This window comes from Lepisma saccharinum, unplaced genomic scaffold (assembly GCF_977018435.1).
Source record: "Lepisma saccharinum unplaced genomic scaffold, izLepSacc3.1 HAP1_SCAFFOLD_516, whole genome shotgun sequence".
In the NCBI taxonomy this organism is placed as follows: Eukaryota; Metazoa; Arthropoda; class Insecta; order Zygentoma; family Lepismatidae; genus Lepisma; species Lepisma saccharinum.
The window spans coordinates 58,838-77,205 of NW_028143199.1; the positions used below are offsets into that span (position 1 = coordinate 58,838).

At 36.8% G+C, this 18,368-nt stretch overlaps 1 protein-coding gene across 1 annotated transcript; it reads left to right on the forward strand.

Annotated features, from left to right (window-relative positions):
* The first annotated feature begins 4,747 nt into the window (after nucleotides 1-4,747).
* Nucleotides 4,748-18,367, forward strand: LOC145982983 (uncharacterized). Its single transcript, XM_083116263.1, has 3 exons — nucleotides 4,748-4,881; nucleotides 6,976-8,122; nucleotides 18,341-18,367. Exons 1-3 carry the CDS (start codon nucleotides 4,748-4,750, stop codon nucleotides 18,365-18,367), a joined length of 1,308 nt encoding a protein of 435 aa, XP_082972389.1.
* The last annotated feature ends 1 nt before the right edge of the window (nucleotide 18,368 follows it).

Genomic DNA, 18,368 nt, shown 5'->3' on the forward strand with positions numbered 1-18,368 from the left:
CTTCAGAGGATTTTTTTTTTAACAAAACTGAAAACCGCATTTTTGTAGTTACGTTCGTCTGATTCCCGTAGGACGATAGGTGAAATACGTTTCCCGAGAAATATTTGAAAGGAGTTGTGTTAAGATGTCAAGCATGTAGCCCACAGCCATGCTGTATGATGAAAGCATAGAGGATAAGCCCCACACTTAATCTAGGTTCACAACAAAGATAGCGACTGAGAGGCCTAGCGTAATGAAAGGCAAGGAAAACTGTTAATCATTGGAAGAGACAATGAGTTTCATGTTTAGATCATTCTATCATATGTATAATTAATGAAATTGCTTATAAAAATAAAAAATGGTACAAAATGCTTCAAAGTAATTGAAAATATAGTCTCCAGGAAAAACCGAGAAAAGGAATACGCCCATTCAAACTGCAAACCTCGATTTGCATACTATATAGAAGGAATTTCCACCACATACTTGAAATTAGTTTGAGAAAATCTAAAATACGAGGAATCCCTATTCTCGTGTTGCTATTTCCTGTCAAATAAGAGGCTGTTGCGGTCTACTTCCGCGCTATACATTGAAGAAACAACGCTTTATACTCCGAAGTAGATACCAATGGTTCATGGACGCCCGCATTTTTTTTCAGGGAAGGGCAAGCAAGGTAGTTTTTTCCAGGGGGGGAAACAAGGTGCATGTCCTACACCATAAGTGTTGTCTTTTAAAAAAAAACATTACTTTAATTTGAAGTTATGTTCATGCAATAATTAACGTATATTATTGTAGCTGAAATGACATTATATGTGATATATATATATATATATATATATATATAATTTTTGGTTGACTTTCATTTTCCAGGGGGGTCGTCCACCCCTTGCCCCTCTTTCGGACGTCCTTGCAAAGGTTCTATTTTTATTTCGCGTCTACCACTGTTAATCGCGATGATAAAGGATGCGATAGATGATGGAAGTGGTATAAAGACAATATCTTCTAGTCCAGGTTCTAATCAGACTTTAGACTTCGCATTGTAGTACGCTAATTAATTTGCCACGGGATCGGCTACTTTGTGTTTGTCTGCTCATCAAATGATTAATTAGTTATTCAAACTCTATAGGTAGCAAAGCGATATAAAATAACGAAACGGAAAAAATCCACTTGACGTCTTGTAGTACTATCATCAACCTACAATTTCATGCTCACAAATCCACACAGGAAACTTCTTGTGGCATTAGTTTTGCGGAATGGCCTTGGGAAATAAAGATCGCCCATTTCCTTGTTCAGCTCTAGACAATTCAGGTGCCTTATCGAAGCTGCTCTTGAGCACGCAGGGTTTCTAACCTACTTCGCCGTAATTCAGTTGTTGTATCTTGATCAATATGCTGCATTGAACATTCCACTCAGAAATCCCATCCTATTCAACAGGGCGAGCTCACTACCATTCACGATTTTCGTCTGTATAAAGTTTGAAAAAGAAGAAATTTTCAGAAAACTCGTGTCTAATGTATTTCATTCTTTGATGTTTGTGTACAATTTGTAATACTATTAGTAATTGTAATACAGCGCGTCATTTTACTAGATATTCAACTAGTCTCTGTAGAAATAAGACAAAAAAGGAAGGAGGCTACTTAATGAAAAGGTGCAAACTGCTAATTTATAAATCTAAAGTCACGAAAAGAGTTCAGTCAAGGTCACGCCGCTCACCTAGTCTTGCCAGTAAGTAGACACATCCATATTTCGTTTTTGACGAAAACACGAAATGTGAAATGACATGCTGTAATGTTAATTTTTCATGTTTCTGAAAGGTGAGGTGCATTTTCCTACCCTGTTTCGTAACGAAATGATCTGCAAAATAAGAAATACTCCTAAACACAAAATTAGTTTATTTACCGATGCGATACTTTCTGAAGTTTGAAATATCCTGAGTTAGGTAATTCACGGAGAAATGATTAATTCTGCTGTAAATATTTGAGAAGCATAAATTGACCCCTTTATACAGAATAGACTTAATACTCTCGTAACTACATAAATGCGTAGCGTTCCAACAGAACTGATATGCTACGAATGTACTATAAGGGATATACTTATTTTGTGTAATAAGTGCAGTTTTTTAATCAAATTTAGGATTATATTCAATTTGTCATTTTATACACCACTTTTGATCAGATTTTTCACCGCTATAACAACGAATTTTTATTTTATTTAGCGCATTTGAACCCGAAAATTGTACCGAAATTTTGTATTATTTACCAAAAATATATGCCTCTTCTACCAATAAGCAACAATTTCAGCTGACGCAATCAACCGCATACGTACAGTGCGATGCACTAATATTGCTCGGCAAATTGTCCGACTATTTTCGTTATTTTTCTCGTACATCCTATGTGTTTTAAGCGATGGATTTTTATGTATACTGGTGCAGAAGTTGTCAACAGCTTGTTTTGAGTTTTCTTTTAATTCTTGAAGCTCTTATTGGGTCAAATAAAATGCACTAACATGGTGATGGACAATTTGCACGGTAATACTCATGGATCCCACTGTACAACGCGCGAAGTGTCGACTGAGCAGCTAAGATGTGTGGCAACCCTGTAGGACCAGGGGTGTGGAGGAGACAAGGGGAAGCTCAGACTTTGACTGGACTGTTTTCGTGGAGAGAGCAATCGTGGGAAATTCCTACTATCCATTAGCTAGTATATCCATATAAAATTGCGGAGGATGGTTACATTCTAACATTCCAAGTAGGACCTTTATTCCATCACTTGAATTGTTTAGTAAAATTTATTATTTTAATTCGTATATGCAAAATTGGACTAAATTGATCAATTTGATGGAGTGGTAAGTTAAATTTTACGTTTGGTACATACATTATATTTCGTCAGAAACCAAATGCTTTATTGATGGCGTTGCGGGCCAAAACTGAACGTATGAAAATATTTCAGATCAAATTGTGACTTTACTGGAAAGACAAAATATCAGGTTCAGGAAAGATTTCCGTGGGTTGTAGTTTATAAAACACACACCTCTGAATGGGTGTCCAATATGTCCAGGATTGAATTGCAGTAATTGGTTAATATCAAGGAAATAGCGTTTATAACAGGGCGAAGCAATTAATGACCTAAAAATAAAATTTTAAAAATATATCATTTGTTATTAATTCCTTAACAGTTGATGAGTTAATTTTTGATAAATTTAATGGATAAGTGTAAAATGTTTAAATTTACTACAACTTGTTCGGAAAATGGAGTAATACACACTGTTAGCAGCAGTGAGATTAATGCAGAATTGGCAAATACGTGAGATTTAAAATCATTTTTTTTAAAAAATAATTTTATGTTGTATTGTTACAGAAGACAAAAGTTGCAATGGCTTTTCAGAATAAAGCTGAAGTAATATGATCAATAAACACTTGACGGAGATTCTAAAATAAAAATGATTGTCTGCTAGTAAAGACGTGTACAGTACGATACACAAGTATCGTGTGGGAAATTGACAAAGATTACTTTTGTTAATTTTTTTTCTTGCATCGTGCGTGTGTTTGAGAAATAAATGCTTGTGTAGAGATTCAGTTGCTTGTCTGGCGCTTTGTTCAAATTCGCAACTCTCATTGGGTAAAACAGAACAAACGCGATGGTGGATAATTTGCTTAGTAATTAATACTTATGCATCGAAATCAGCATGGAAAAGCTCCTCTATACTCTCATTGAAAGAACTGAAAGATACTGAAAGCAGTGTGTCCTAGGTTTACTTCAGTCAGCAAGAGGACATTATCACATGACAAAATTTGAAAAATAAGGGTAAAAGATATTCAATTAATAAAATGTCAAACTCTACAAAAAATCTTCAGAAAACTACTATAAATGTTCAAAATTACCTAGAATTGACAAAAGTTACTTATCATTACTTAAGCATTAAAAATTCAAAGCAAATTTGCCTGAACAAATTGGCTTTACTGAACAAAGTTTTTACGCACATTGTTCTTGCATTGGAGCAATCTTTGCATCCTTTTTTTAAAATTCAAAATCAAATTACTTGTTCTATTATTATAGTAAAAAGAGCAAAAGTGTGCCCATTCATCATATCACTCATCTCCAACTTCGCAATTAGACAAAATTGGCAGAAAAGCGAAGTAAAATATACTAAATCAACTCAAATGCATATCCCAATCATTGACTTTCAATTTTTCCCAAAATCTCAAAATCCATAAGCACAACTTTCTCCCTATAACCTGTAGAGTTTATCTAGAAGTTAGGCGAGCTTATACCGCAAATTAGTCTTGTTCTGTCACTTATCACCACGCCCCCCTCTATAGTTGCCTCCAGCTCGTTGTCCTGTAAATTCTCCACACGCATTGTAGTCTAGCTTTCCCCATGTTCAAGAATTTCGACGTATTTTATATTGGGGAAGGTCCACTATGTGTAGGGTATTCTATAGTATTTTAATCAGGCGTAAAAAGTGCTGGGATTCCAATTTGTGACTAATCTCCATACATTAAGCATATTGTTATATAATGACAGTTAGTGGTCTCCATATATTTACGTATATGGGTATATTGTACGAATACACAAACTCGCACATAGATTTTACTTTGATATTAATTCTTTCAGTATGAATAAAACTATTTTCTTTATAGGGAGATCATAGTGGTAACCTAGAGAAACATATCAAGCGGAGGCATCAAGATAAGCTGTCATTTCTGCAGAAGAAGAAAATGAGAAATGCTATCTCTAGTAATCCGAAAGCCAATATTCTCCTAAATGTAAAGATGACCGCAGACATCCTCAGGCAGTCTTGCATCCGACTCATCTCGGAGCACGGACGTCCTTTTTCACTGATGAATGACCAAGCATTTCAAGATATAGTGAATCCTCTTTTGGAAGCGATGCCAGCTTCTGACAGGTGCGTATTTTCATCAATGTCGTCAGATTGTCCTTTACATGTATTCCTTAGTATGTTCACATTGTATACGAATGAAATTATTTTCATTGTTAGTAACGGACAGTCTTAATCAGTGTTCGGAAAGTTACTCGAGTCAGTTGCTTGGTTCAAAAAGTAGGTTCGGTGCAGCTACTCAATTTAAAGAATAACTTACTTTTGCAGTTACTTTCTGTTGGATATTTTATTGCGAAAAATTGAACACACCCAATGATCATTAATTACAAGAAAATAAATATTTAAGAAATTTTATTTTGGATTTTATGTCTGTGGTATGTCATCGCATTGTAATATTATGACAACAATCAAGATTAAACCAAACACTGAAGTTTTAATGAGCAACTAGAAATGACGAATTGCAACAAAGCGTGGATGTCCTAAATTCAAAATGGAACGAAGCCCAGCTTTCTTGCCTTAGTAGGAGATTCCGAAAAAAAAAAGGAAACAAAAGCGTCCAGAAAAGAAATAGTTGGAAGCTAAACTACCCCTCTAAGAGAAAGGCCCTTAAATCAATTTGACGTATACAAACAAGACTAATTATTCAAATGCCAACAACTCTAAGCTGATTTTTCGAAGGATGACGCTTGGTCCGCGCATAGTCCATCGCAGCTATTTCTGGCTTTCAAGACAGAACCCACTCCTTAACTAGCTCAACTACTGTCCTCGCGTAGCTGGGCAGGACTGAAATTTTGGAGGGCTCCCACCAGGAATTTAACCCTGGACCGCTAGCGCCAAATGTTAAATCACTAATAATTTGGCTACGCGGGAGCCCATAGTTGAAACAGTGTTGCCAAATTTAACTTTTTCCCCCAACGCTACAAATTTTAAAGTTAAAAATTTGTCTTAAAGAATAGTAAAAGTAACGTCATAAAGTTACATCTATTGCAAAAATGAAACTCTGCTACGGTTACAGCTACCTTCTTTAGTTAGAATTCCTTAGAAATTCATTTCAGGTTACTTCAAATACATTGATTTTATTGATCCAGCCTCATGTAATGAAGGTAGAGAGTTCTGTATATCCTTACAATGTTTAGAAGGAATGCAATTACGTTAAGTTAGTTTTTCAAATAACTGTAAAACTAGTTACTCACTGACATAATCATGAGTAATTTCAACTGCAACAGTTACTCTTTGAATAAGTAAACTAAGTATAACTGTCTGGAAAAGTAATTTTCTGAAGACTGATATGTATGAGACACATTTTTTCATCAAATGATATTTAACACACTTTTGTACACTCAAACAAAACTAATTAATATAAAGTTTTCAAATATTATGTCAAATTTTCCTCAATTTTACAAAGTTGTTACATATACAGTGCGTTCGTTTTAAACTCTTATAACACAGGTTAGGTCGGAATATGTAATATAAATACTGTATAATTGTCTGCATGCTAGACGTTACGGGACGAAAATGCCGGCATCTGTCCCATATCACGTGCTAACTCTGCGCAGAGACAAAACAAACTCACTGTACTCCATATGCCTAGAGACAGGTTATGCTAACATTCTGTAGCTTTCCAGTGCTGGATGGAACTGAGCATGCAGTACAACTTATTTAGATATCCCCTATATACTATTGTTAATATATTTTAGAAAATAAAAAAAATATAGGTGTCACATATATCCTTTTCACAGCCTTAGGTATATCTGAATGAAGCAAAAAGACCTATTGCCAAAGCCCAGTGCTGTGACCAGGGAGGGTGGTGTTATAACTTCCTCATTAGTTCAAACTTTACTAAAGAGCGTTGATTGCATCAAATAACACTGTTTATTGCATGCAAGCTGCGTTAGTTTCTAGACACACTGATAGAGGTTAACCTATTATGGTTTTAAATAACAATCTTTTTCACTTTCACCAAAAAAGTGTTCTGCTTTCTCATATTTGTAGCATTTGCCTAGTTGATGAAAGCTTGATAATATAATTAATTCATACTATTTGAAAAATATTTTTAAGAATTTTAATTCTATTTTGGGTTTGAAACAAATGTCTTGAAAATTTCAAAAATCAAGAAACAACTTATCAATTAAGGATTAAAGCAAATTTTATTCTCTGCAGGTTTATCGTGAACAAGGAAGGTGTACGGAACATGCTATTCAGTCAGGCCCAGCAGATCAGAGAAACAATACGCGGCGAAATGGAGGGAAAATTGATACATCTAAAAGTTGATTCTACTTCGAAAAATGGACGATCATTCTTTGGTGTCAACGTCCAGTTTGTTGTAAATGGGGCTCTCCAATTGCGTACTTTGTCAGTTCAAGAGTTATTTGTGTCTCAAACAGGTAGCAATTTGCGTTACGAATTGTTGAACATTCTGGATAAGTATAATGTGCCCGTGGAGAATATATATAGTTTAACTACAGACACTGGAGCAAACATGATTAAAGCCGGGAAACTTATTGGGGAAGATCAAGAAACAAAGATGTCTAATATTTCTCAAGACACTTACGAAGATGAAGATATTGAAATGGAATTGACGAGTAAAGATTATCGTCTCCAATCCGTTCGTTGCGCGTCGCATACTCTTCATTTAGTCGTGAATGATGCTCTCAATTCCATTCCTGAAGTTAAGGATATTATTGTGACATGTCAAGCAGCATGCCGTGTCTTACGATCGCCTACAGCACGGCGTCAATTGAATGCAGAATCACTGCCGGTACCATCCCTTGATGTCCCGACAAGATGGAACAGCACAAATGATATGCTCCAGTCACTTTTTACACTTAAAAAGTTCATAGGGGATTACTATCAAGAGCAAGTTAAAATAAAGCAAGAAGACTGGATATACATTGAGGCTATTTTGACGTCACTGGAACCAGCCAAAGTAGCCACAAAGAGGCTGCAAGAAGAACAGCTTCTACTTGGCGACTTCTACGGGATATGGCTGGAGTGTCGCCTTAAAACATCAACAATCAACACAGACCTTGCACGCCACATAGTAGAGGGCATGGACAAACGAGAAAAACAAGCATTATATGTCAATAACGAAGAGAGACTTCCATCATTATTTGAGTATCCAGGATTTCTTGCTTCTATTTACATGGATCCCAGGTACTTTTCTGTTTTAAGTGAAGAAAACATCCATGTGGCGAAGGTGTATCTCCAGAAGTTGTGGTTAAGACTTGAACACATGAAATCCTTATCAGTGTGTGGAGAGGTAAAGAAACAAGAAGATTCCAGCACTGAAGATGATGACAGTGACCATGTCACAAACTACTTAAAGAAACAAGATTTATTGCGGCGGAATACCATATCTGCACCAAAGTTTAATATTGCGTCATTATTGGACACTTACTTTGTTTCAACTCGAAGACTGAAAAGGACTGAAAATGTTCTAAATTTCTGGGAAATTAGAAAATCAAGTTGTCCCGAATTGTACATTTTGGCTTGTATTGTTCTCTCTACTCCTGCAACACAAGTTAGTGTCGAGAGACTCTTTTCATCTCTGAAATTCATACTAAACCCACTCAGGTGTAATATGGCAACCGAAATTATTGATGACATACTTGTTATTAGAAATAATTATATTTTCATGAAAAAAAATCTAACTAAATCTTCATTAAAAAGCAATCTCAGAAATAGCAGCACAGAATTGACTACAAACATTGTAGCAAACTTTGTGGAATCCAATGATACACCACAGAAAGATCTTGTACAACATGTTGAAAATGTGGGGAATATTACTGTCTAGATTAATAATGTATATAATTACTTGATTTTTTTTGTGATCTTATAGTTCATTATACATAAGTAGCTGTAACCAAAGAAAATCTTTTCAGAGGTTCCATAAGAAGTAATTTAATTAAAAGAACAATTTTGCTCGTACTTGTTTAATGTTTCCTAGTAATTAATACATTTAGTTTTGAGTAGCTGTCTTACCTGTTCACAAAATTGCACAGATATACTGATGTTATACAAGAGTATGAAATATATTTTTATTCATGTCAAATTTGTGGAATTCTGTTTAGTTTTAAATTGACACCTGAAGGAAATGACAGTGTATTTGCTTTGTTTTGAAAGATACAAAATTTCTCTAGTTTTTTAAGTAATAAGGTCTTTTTTTTCCTTGTTTTAGAATTTACCTTGGAATGATTAAGAGAATAATAAAGATATTCAACAAAATTTTAAAAACTGTTTCAATATATACTTTTCAGAACCTCCGTTCTATTCTTATGCTTATACAGTACGAATGCATACTTTAAATATATGTATATTTACATTTTTTTTAAAAAAATTGAGCTTCGATGTTGTAGGGAGTTGAATATATGGCAAATATTGTTATTCCTTGGTTGGTGAACAAATCCTAATTTTTTTTTATTGTATTAATTCCCATGATATCTATTTCTTTGTGAGAGATTAGTGTAAATTTTTAGATTTTTTATGATAAATTTGACAGCCATTTTAGAATGTACCTCAAAATGTAACATTTAGAGCAAATTACTCAGGAACACCACTCAATAACAGACGTTACTGTTAGCCTCCTAATATGTAACCTAAAATCAATTCTTGTTTTTCAAACACGCTACTTCCTAAGGTTAAGTTTAGTTCTCTTGTTATAAAATTCTCTTAATAAAATATCAAAAAATGGCAACATCATTGTCATTATCTTGTCTAAGTAATTATTGCATGGCATCTGATAAATTATCAAAAGACGCACGCAAATGCAAATTAATGTACATTAATTACCTTGATGGACGCACGTGTCTGCCTGTGTGTGTGTATCCAAATCAGCATGTTACTTTCTAATGTTCTGGACAATGAGTTTTTGAAGAATGGAAACCGAATAGTCAATCACTCTACTACCAAATCATCCCGTGTAACAGCATGGAATGTAAATGGAGATGACAAATAGCATCCACATATCTTTTGAACTTGACTCATTTTGTTAGAATCAGTCGTTCCACATGTCTTATCGATACCTCAAAAATACTGAACCCACAATTGTAATATTAAAATGGGCTCCAATAACTATCAAAGTTTAATTTTTGCATGGCTGAGTTGGGGTCATGTAAATTCTTGTCCTCGCTAAAGTACAGTATGCGTACGTTGCACAAGACTATATAAAAACAAAGTAAATTTGTTACACACACATAAGTGCGCGCCCGCAATTGCATAGCTGAAAGTCTACTGAACACACACACACACATCAACTTTCGAGCACTAACGATGACCATTGCCATAAGCACAATCTCTGGCGTGTGTCCAAACATGCACTTCTATGTTCACTATCTAGTAGTAGCAATTTATGGTAGAAATCAATGGTCACTAAAAGTGCATGTTACAACGTCTGCCCACACCTGGGAGTTAGGAATGGAAGACATCGCCATTATGTTATTAAGTGTCCTGTTCAAAATGTCCTTACTTTTATTTTTAAGAAATTTGCCAGAGAACGAAGCGCGATAGTTTTCAATTACATAGAAAATGATGCACCCCCTCAGAGGAGTAACCACAAATTCTTGTCTGCGGGGGGAGTACTTGGATAAACTATTAATAATAGTAGTAATAATGGCACTATTATTATACGTACACAATTTATATAGCCTATATTAATACATTACATAATGAATTCATTCGCCCCCACAACAAACAACAAAAAATATGCCTCTGAAATGTGTGCGCTTCTTCTCCCCCAAACAATTGTTCATACATTTAAGACTCAACTGTTTGTAATAGTCTGACGTACTTACTTCTTGTTACTTCTCCCTCTGGTAATTTACAATGCATTACAGAAAATAAATTGCTAGCGAAGCGATCAAGAAAACTTTTAGATCCAAATTTTTGCAAACTGAAAACAATATTGATTTAATATGGCGCAAAAAAATCATGGAGGCCCATGACATTCTCTTTTACATTTTTTTTTCTATTTACATCGTTCGGCGTCCAGGGCTGACTGCCGCCGTCCCCTATACATCGACCACAAGGAAAAAAACCTTGGGACGAAAAGTCCCCGCGCAGCTTTCCCTTCTTCCCTCCACCTCGGGCCATAAGGAAGCATGGTCCACTCTCCCCCTCCCCTACAAGCGGGAGTATGGTGTACAGGAGTCGTGGGTCTGCGCAGGTTGTTTTGCTCATGGTTCCACTATAGCTAAGGGTTTGAAATTGACAAGACTGTAAGAAAAGCAGATATTGCGAGCGAAACGAGCTAGACAATTTTATATAACTTTATTTACATTTGTATAAAGATATAAATCGAAAGGGGGCAATTGCCCTTCTGTGCCTCCTTGCAGATGCTCTTGACCGTCTGGAAGAAATAATGCACGAAAGACGTGAAAACTAAATCCGTCTTTAGTATCGTTTTGTCCTGCAACTCTTAGATTCTGCAACCTTTCTTTCCATAGTTCAATGTTTGCAACCTTACCCCTTAGAATTGATTTCCGTCCAAGGTTGAGGCCCAATCTCCCCCCCCCCCCTGTGGTTGCGCCACTGCACCTTCTTTAGCCGTAGTTGTTTTGTGAACTTTCATTGGCTTAAAAATACTTCATTTTCTTCAAGAGCATAATATAGTTTAATAACCGGCGATAAAATTCCTCTCCCCTAAATTTCTGGATTAAAGTATAATAATATAGGGGCATGGAAATCTGAAAGGGGGGTGCGGATGGCCACCTCTCTCCTTTAGAAAACGAATGTCAGCTAAAAGTATATATTTCACACGTATAATTTGATTCCAGTCATAGTAATTTACATTAATTATTATAATGGGTATGCAGGAATGCGATAATTTCGAATTCAAGTGGTGTTTCTTGAGGGGGCAACACTATTATCGGGGTAATATGCCCCATGGAAAAATACCTCGCTTCTCCCTCCGTCGAAAATATCTGCAGACGTCCATGATTAGGGCGGGGCATTAACCCCCCCTTTGGACTTCGTGCGCACGCCTATGGCTACTCATTTCTACACTACATGGAAGGTTTATTCAATTTCGAGCCAAAAATGTAATTTTCAAATCAGGGTTTTTAAACGTCCACGAACCCATCAACTAATGGGTTCTATTGGGTTCCGCAACAATACCGGAACCTGTTCTATCACAGTGTAAATTCGGTCCAAGTTGCGTATTGTTTCATTTCAAATATGGAACTTAGACCGTCTTTAAATTGATCCGGAACGAAGGACCCTGTGCCGTATTTCAATTGATCCAGAAAAAAGGTTCCTGGAACTTATTTAAATACCTTAAACATAAAAAGGCTCTTTACGGTCCAGATCCATTTATGCTTGCTAATATTCCCTGCTGAACCTGAATTGAATTGATTTAAAATTCCTGATCCTTTAACAACCCTGGTGGAAATTCATTAATTTACAAACAACCATATTTTTAACGAAACATTAATCCCACACAATATACTGAGTTATTTTTCGCAATGTTCCAATGAATGGCAAGAGATTTGGGCTATTCCTTTTTCTTCCTTGATGTTTAATAGATTATATTTGTCACGCACCTATAACGTTACTAGCAAACATTTGTGAATTGTTCTTTCCTTGTAACGTTAACATCTACCATACTGAATTTATTTACGTTCCTTATGCAGATGGTATGTACCCAACTGCATTTTGTTCCGTTCCGCTACAGTGGTTTACATTTTGTTACATTCCTATGTAACGTTAATTAACCATATTGCCTTTCACTTCGTTCCGTTACGGAGGATTGCATTCATTACGTTCCTATGTACCGTTATTTACTACCATGTTGCATTTCGTTACGTTTTTTTGTAACGCTAGTATATACCACAATGCATTTCGTTACTACGTTCCTTGTATCCTTGTAACGGTAGTATATACCATATTGCATATTACGTTATGTTCCAATGTGCTCATTTCGTTCCGTTCCTTTATAACGTTAATATCTACCATAATACATTTTGTTACGTTCTCTGTAACGTCAGTCTGTAACATATTGCATTTCGTTACGTTCCATGGGTACCAGCAGCTGAACCATACTCTTCCTCCTACAAAATGGAACGTACCGTGTAACGCAAATTGGGTACGTTACGACTCCCTGGTGGAAATCGCGTTGAAGGAAGTTTAAGAAAATTAGGTTTCTTACTGTGTGGATTTTCTTATGTGTATTGAGTGAGTGAATTACGTATATATTTTTTGAATGATCTGTGCTGTGTCCTGTAGTGAACGAAAATGAATGACATAATTAACGAACTATTGCCGAAACAATTTACTCTGCTTTTGCATGAGGATAAACTTCAAATCTTGAGGACATGTAGAGAAGAATGGATTTGATTTGTTATTTTGCGTTGCTCTTCTGCCACTTTAGTTAATCGCGACGATGAGAATGAGTGACGATACGTTGAAATTCATGAAGGGCCATTCACAAAGAATACCCATGTCCATGCCTGGATTTGACCCCGAGACCCCAGCCCAGTCAACAAGGTAATGTTGCCACAACGTTGTGGCAACGTTAAACATACCTAACGTTGTTACAACGTTGAATGTATGTTGATACAACGTTGCGAAAACGTTGTGTCAACGTTTAAGGGGCATTTATTTCAACGTTGCTGCAACGTTGTCGCAACATATACTGAACATTATGTAGCAACGTTAGGTATGTAAGGGGTTAACATTGCCACAACTTTTTTGCAACATTACCTTGGTGCCTGTGTAATTTACGAATATAACAATGCACATTTAAAATATGGTTATTTCACATGGTAAGCTATTAGCAATCTTGCCACATTTTTGTATATACCACATGTTTGCAACGTCAGTTTCTTTTTACATATTATAGAAACTTTTCCTGCTCCACCAAAGTAGACAATAGCTAGTCTGGAGATTTTCATGAATTAACAAATCTCTAACTACACCTGCTAATAGGATTCTTTTTGCAGCACTTAGCTCCTGATTATATAGTGTGGGATAAAAATATTTATCATGGGAGTTTCACTTGTATTCAACATATTTCATTTTCTGATCTTCCTTACAACTTCAATATTCACACATCTTTTGAAGGATAATAAAACACATTTATTTACTAATTACAATTGAAGTTATCCTTATTTGTGTTACTAAAAGTTATGTTTGTTTTGCATTTGAGTCGCACTGCCATCTAGTGTACGCTGTAGGAAATATAAGGTTTGGTGGTCAGTGCACATACAAATTCAGATTAAACAAAACACTCCGATCTGACGCTTGTGGCGCTCATGGTGGTGACCATCCAAACTAAAGCGTATTCAATGGAATGTTTTTTTTGTAACGTTGATGCAACGTTATCACAACGTTGTTCCCCTACATACAACATTCATCATAAATACAACATACATACAACGTTGTGGCAACGTTAGTGTGTTGACTGGGAGGCGTCATAGTGCGCTGTGCTAATAACCATTTTACCGCAGAGGTTGCCAAGAGAAGAATGGAGTTCCTGTCCAAATTAAATATTCAAGGTAAGAAATTTATTATACGCGTATATTTTATTCTCGCACGTAGGCCTACATAAATATTTCACAATATGGGCCTCTATGTTTTATAAATAATCATGAAATATTTGAAATGTTTTCCTTATTGTTTTTATATTAATGACACAGTGATATTTTTATAATTCTTACTAAATTCTAATGTATGTATTTTAATCGCAATGTCACATCACCTTAAAATCCAAGAAATTGAACGAAAAAGAGTCTCCCATTTAAACATTATGATAAAAAGAGATAGCCCAGGTTTTAAACCCAGCATACGCCACTGCGGCAAATGTCAAACCGGTGGTCAGCCTCAAGCCACACGTCTTGAAGCATGTGCGGGTTAATGTTGCTTACTGCAACCACAATTCTTTCACGCAAGTCTTGAAAATCTCTAACCTGTGTACAGTAAACTTTGTCCTTAACGCACCCCCCACAACAAAAAATCACAAAGTGAGATCTGGTAACCGTGGGGGCCATTCAATAAAATTCGAACCTCTTCCTATCTATTTTCCATTGAAATGCTGGAAGTCTCTAACGAGATTTGAGATATGAACCAGTTTCGCGTATCTGTTTTTCCCATTTCTTTATTGAAATGTACGATGGAACTACTTCTTTAGCACCTAAACCATAACGTGCACGAAATCGTCTCTGCACAAGTGTCACAGACTTCACTTCAGACTAGGGATGGCCAAACGGATCCGGATCCGAAAAATCCGGGTTCAAAAGTTACGGATCTGTTTCGGATTTGGATCCGGATCCGAGAGTTTCGTATCTCAATCCCATTATAATATTACCACACCTTAAAAGGTATGATCTTCGATTAGAAAGAAATTTTTCATTAGTTAGTCCTACAATAAATTTTTTCAAGTGTTGTTCCTAAAATACTTTGCTACGCATCGGCTAACACACTCGTGCACAAAAATAATCTTACTTGTTTAACATAAAATGTCAGAGGTGATTTTGTAAATGCCATTGAAACGAATATGTATTCATTCGAATGTATTGGAAATGAAAACACACATAAATGTGGGACATTCCATTCCAGGATGAAACCTTTAACACATATAACAAGATAGAAATGTTATACAAAAATTATACAATTGTTCTACAGTTACAGATTTACAAATTAAAATAAAACATTATAATATATGCGGTGTTATATAATTACAAAGTGTAAGACTAACAAGGGAGGTTATGTAAGTGTCCTTCTCCGATTTCCATGAAACTTGGCAGGTGTATAGTGGGGCCCAATGGAAGAAATACGTGTTTTTTTTTGTTTCAGCTAAAAAAACTGTTTTAGGGGCAAAACCCCCTCAAATGTCAAGATGAGGACAAATTGAAGTGAGGATCTGACCCCTGTGTCCCCCCCCGATTTCCAGGATACTTGGCAGATGTGTGTATAAACGGGCCCAAAGGAAGAAATTGCAACAATGAAGGGCGTCAGCCCGTTGCCAAGACACACGACACACCGGCTCGGTCCCCTCGACAGACAAAGACCGGGCGTCGCTGCCTACCAAATATCTTTCTGTTATAAATACATAAATGCCACGAGTACGCTCAGTTCCTGCGGGGCATGAGACCCCGCATCCCAAAGTTCGGGTAAAGGTCTGCTTTTGAATAATAATATAATTAAAATTAAATTTATGCTTACTTATCTAAGACTCCAAAATAAGGTAACCATTCTCGTGCTTAAACTTCCCTCGTGATCGCACCCGCATCCCACTGACCAGTGAGGATACGCATGCGAGTCGCGAGCGAAATCAGCATAATCGAATCTGACGTCCTTTGGATTGATAAAGCCTCCGCCTCACTGACCAGTGATGGCGGGACACCTCACCAAACCCAAAGGATGCCAGTTAATTTATACTTAGGAGACAAATTTACTATAAGGAAATACCAATTAACGATTATAAATTTATTTACAAATCCAAACATAGTTAGGTTGAAAGAAAAATATACAATCTTCTGATCAAAAGAAAACTACAATGCCAAAATTAATTTTTTGTTCAAAAATGACTTCCGTAACATAGACTGAAACTTGCTTTCGAGTAAACATACAATCCAGAGAGCTCTCTCTTATATATATATTGTCCATATCCCATCATAGAACTAACCCAGCTTAACTTGGTTTCAATTAAACAGGTGACAAATTATTCAGTAATGATCGACAAAATTTCAATTAACCAAAACCAAAGAAAAATTTGCATAACATCTTTCCGTAAATATCTATTCGTGCTTCTGTCATATTTTCACATCTGCATTATGTTCTCTAGAACTCATGAGGTATACTACCCTCTTCAGGGCCAACCTCCAATAACGGAAATTAAGTCTAGCGGAGGGGTCAGGGTGGGGGTCAAACATTAAAGTACAAGAAAAAACAGGCTAGCAGAATTTAAGAGTAGCAGGGCTAAAGGGTACTCAAGATGGAATTAATTTTCATATTTTTCTTGCATTTTCATTCCAGACGGCCAAGGGCACCTGCAGAGGGGGAATGGAGGGGTAATTGCAACCCCTTGATTTCAAATTTTATGAAAGTAGAAATATATTATAAAATATTATACAGTCTCATCAAGTTCAATGCCGTAGCAAAGGGGTAGCGGGAGTCGGCCCTGAGCGCCGAACGATCTAAGTGAGAAAAGTTTTAAAACAAAGAATGCTATGGCGGCCCGTGATATTATTTGCAATTAATGTTGGTTTGTTACGAGTTGGATGAATTGATTATGTAATACGTCACTCCATGTGAAAAGAAAATATTGTAGATGGAAATTTTACATGCCATATGTACGTATGTACATTCGGAATGCATTTATCATGCACTTTCTTTCTTTCAAAAACAGTTTGTGTGCTTGTTTTCCATTATTAGCTAATGTGAAATTGACGTGTTGAAAAAAATATTTCTAATCCTCTGTTTCAACACAAATACGTGAGAACCGACTTCTACCCCCTTTTTGCGTGATTTATGAGGATAATAATGCCTTTCATGCTGCTTTATTACTATTATTGTGATTGTTGTTGTTGGCACGTTTATCCAAGTACTTGCCCCCCCCCCAAACGAGGGTAACGGCAATGCCCCTGGCTGGCTACGGCCCTGGTGTTCGCAGTAGAACAGTGTGTTGTTCGACGCGACGTCGAACGTGACATGTTTCAGTCCTGTCCTATATCACTATATATACGTATATTGGTTGTTTACGACATATACTTATGGATTCTGTGCCACGGAAAACCTATTTCAATGTGTGTGTGTGGGGGGGGGGAGGGTAGCAACATTCGTAAATCTCATTTCATTGGTGATGTGGCTTACGAAGCTTTGAGTTCCCTTTTTTAAGTAGTGAAAATCTATTGCAGTTGGCAACACCGCAGAACTGTGTGGGCCCGGTGCAGTTTCTACTCGAAGCAACTACGTCATGCAGAGGGAGGGGTCTGCAGTTGATGGAAAGAACGAACTGAGACCTATCGTAAGACTGCGGGTACCCGGCGGGTCTACAATGCCTGCCAGGAACGATCTGGGCAGGTGGGCATACAAGCTGCTCAAGCGAGGGTGTTGCGCAGGTTGCATGGCATTTCAGGAGCGATGTCTCGCGAACGGGTCTGCTCCAGGTCTTGTGCAGGCCTCTGGTGTGTTGCCAATTCACCGCGTTGCTGATGGTATTTTGCCCCAGTGTTGATTCCTGTTTGTTATGAGCGGGATGTAGGAATAACATACGTGGGAGTAATTGTTGTCGCGTCGTGTATTACCTAACTGCATTGTTTCTTCGATAAACGTGTATGTGGCATGTGATGTGACGTTTATTTGTACTCTCGTTGTTCCATAGGGAGCTTTGTGCTTATTAACACAGTAAGCATAGGCGCCGACTCCATGGGGCTTGGGGGGCTCGAGACCCCCCCAAGGTTAACGATGGGGGGCAGAGCCCCAAAATAATTTTGCTTAAGAGTTCTAATGTATTATTTTGCTTCTCTTGTCAAGTTTACTCTGAATTGTGCCACATGAACTTAACTTTAAATACACATTTGAAATGTTCTAGACTAGACCATCACCTTTGGGGGGCTGAG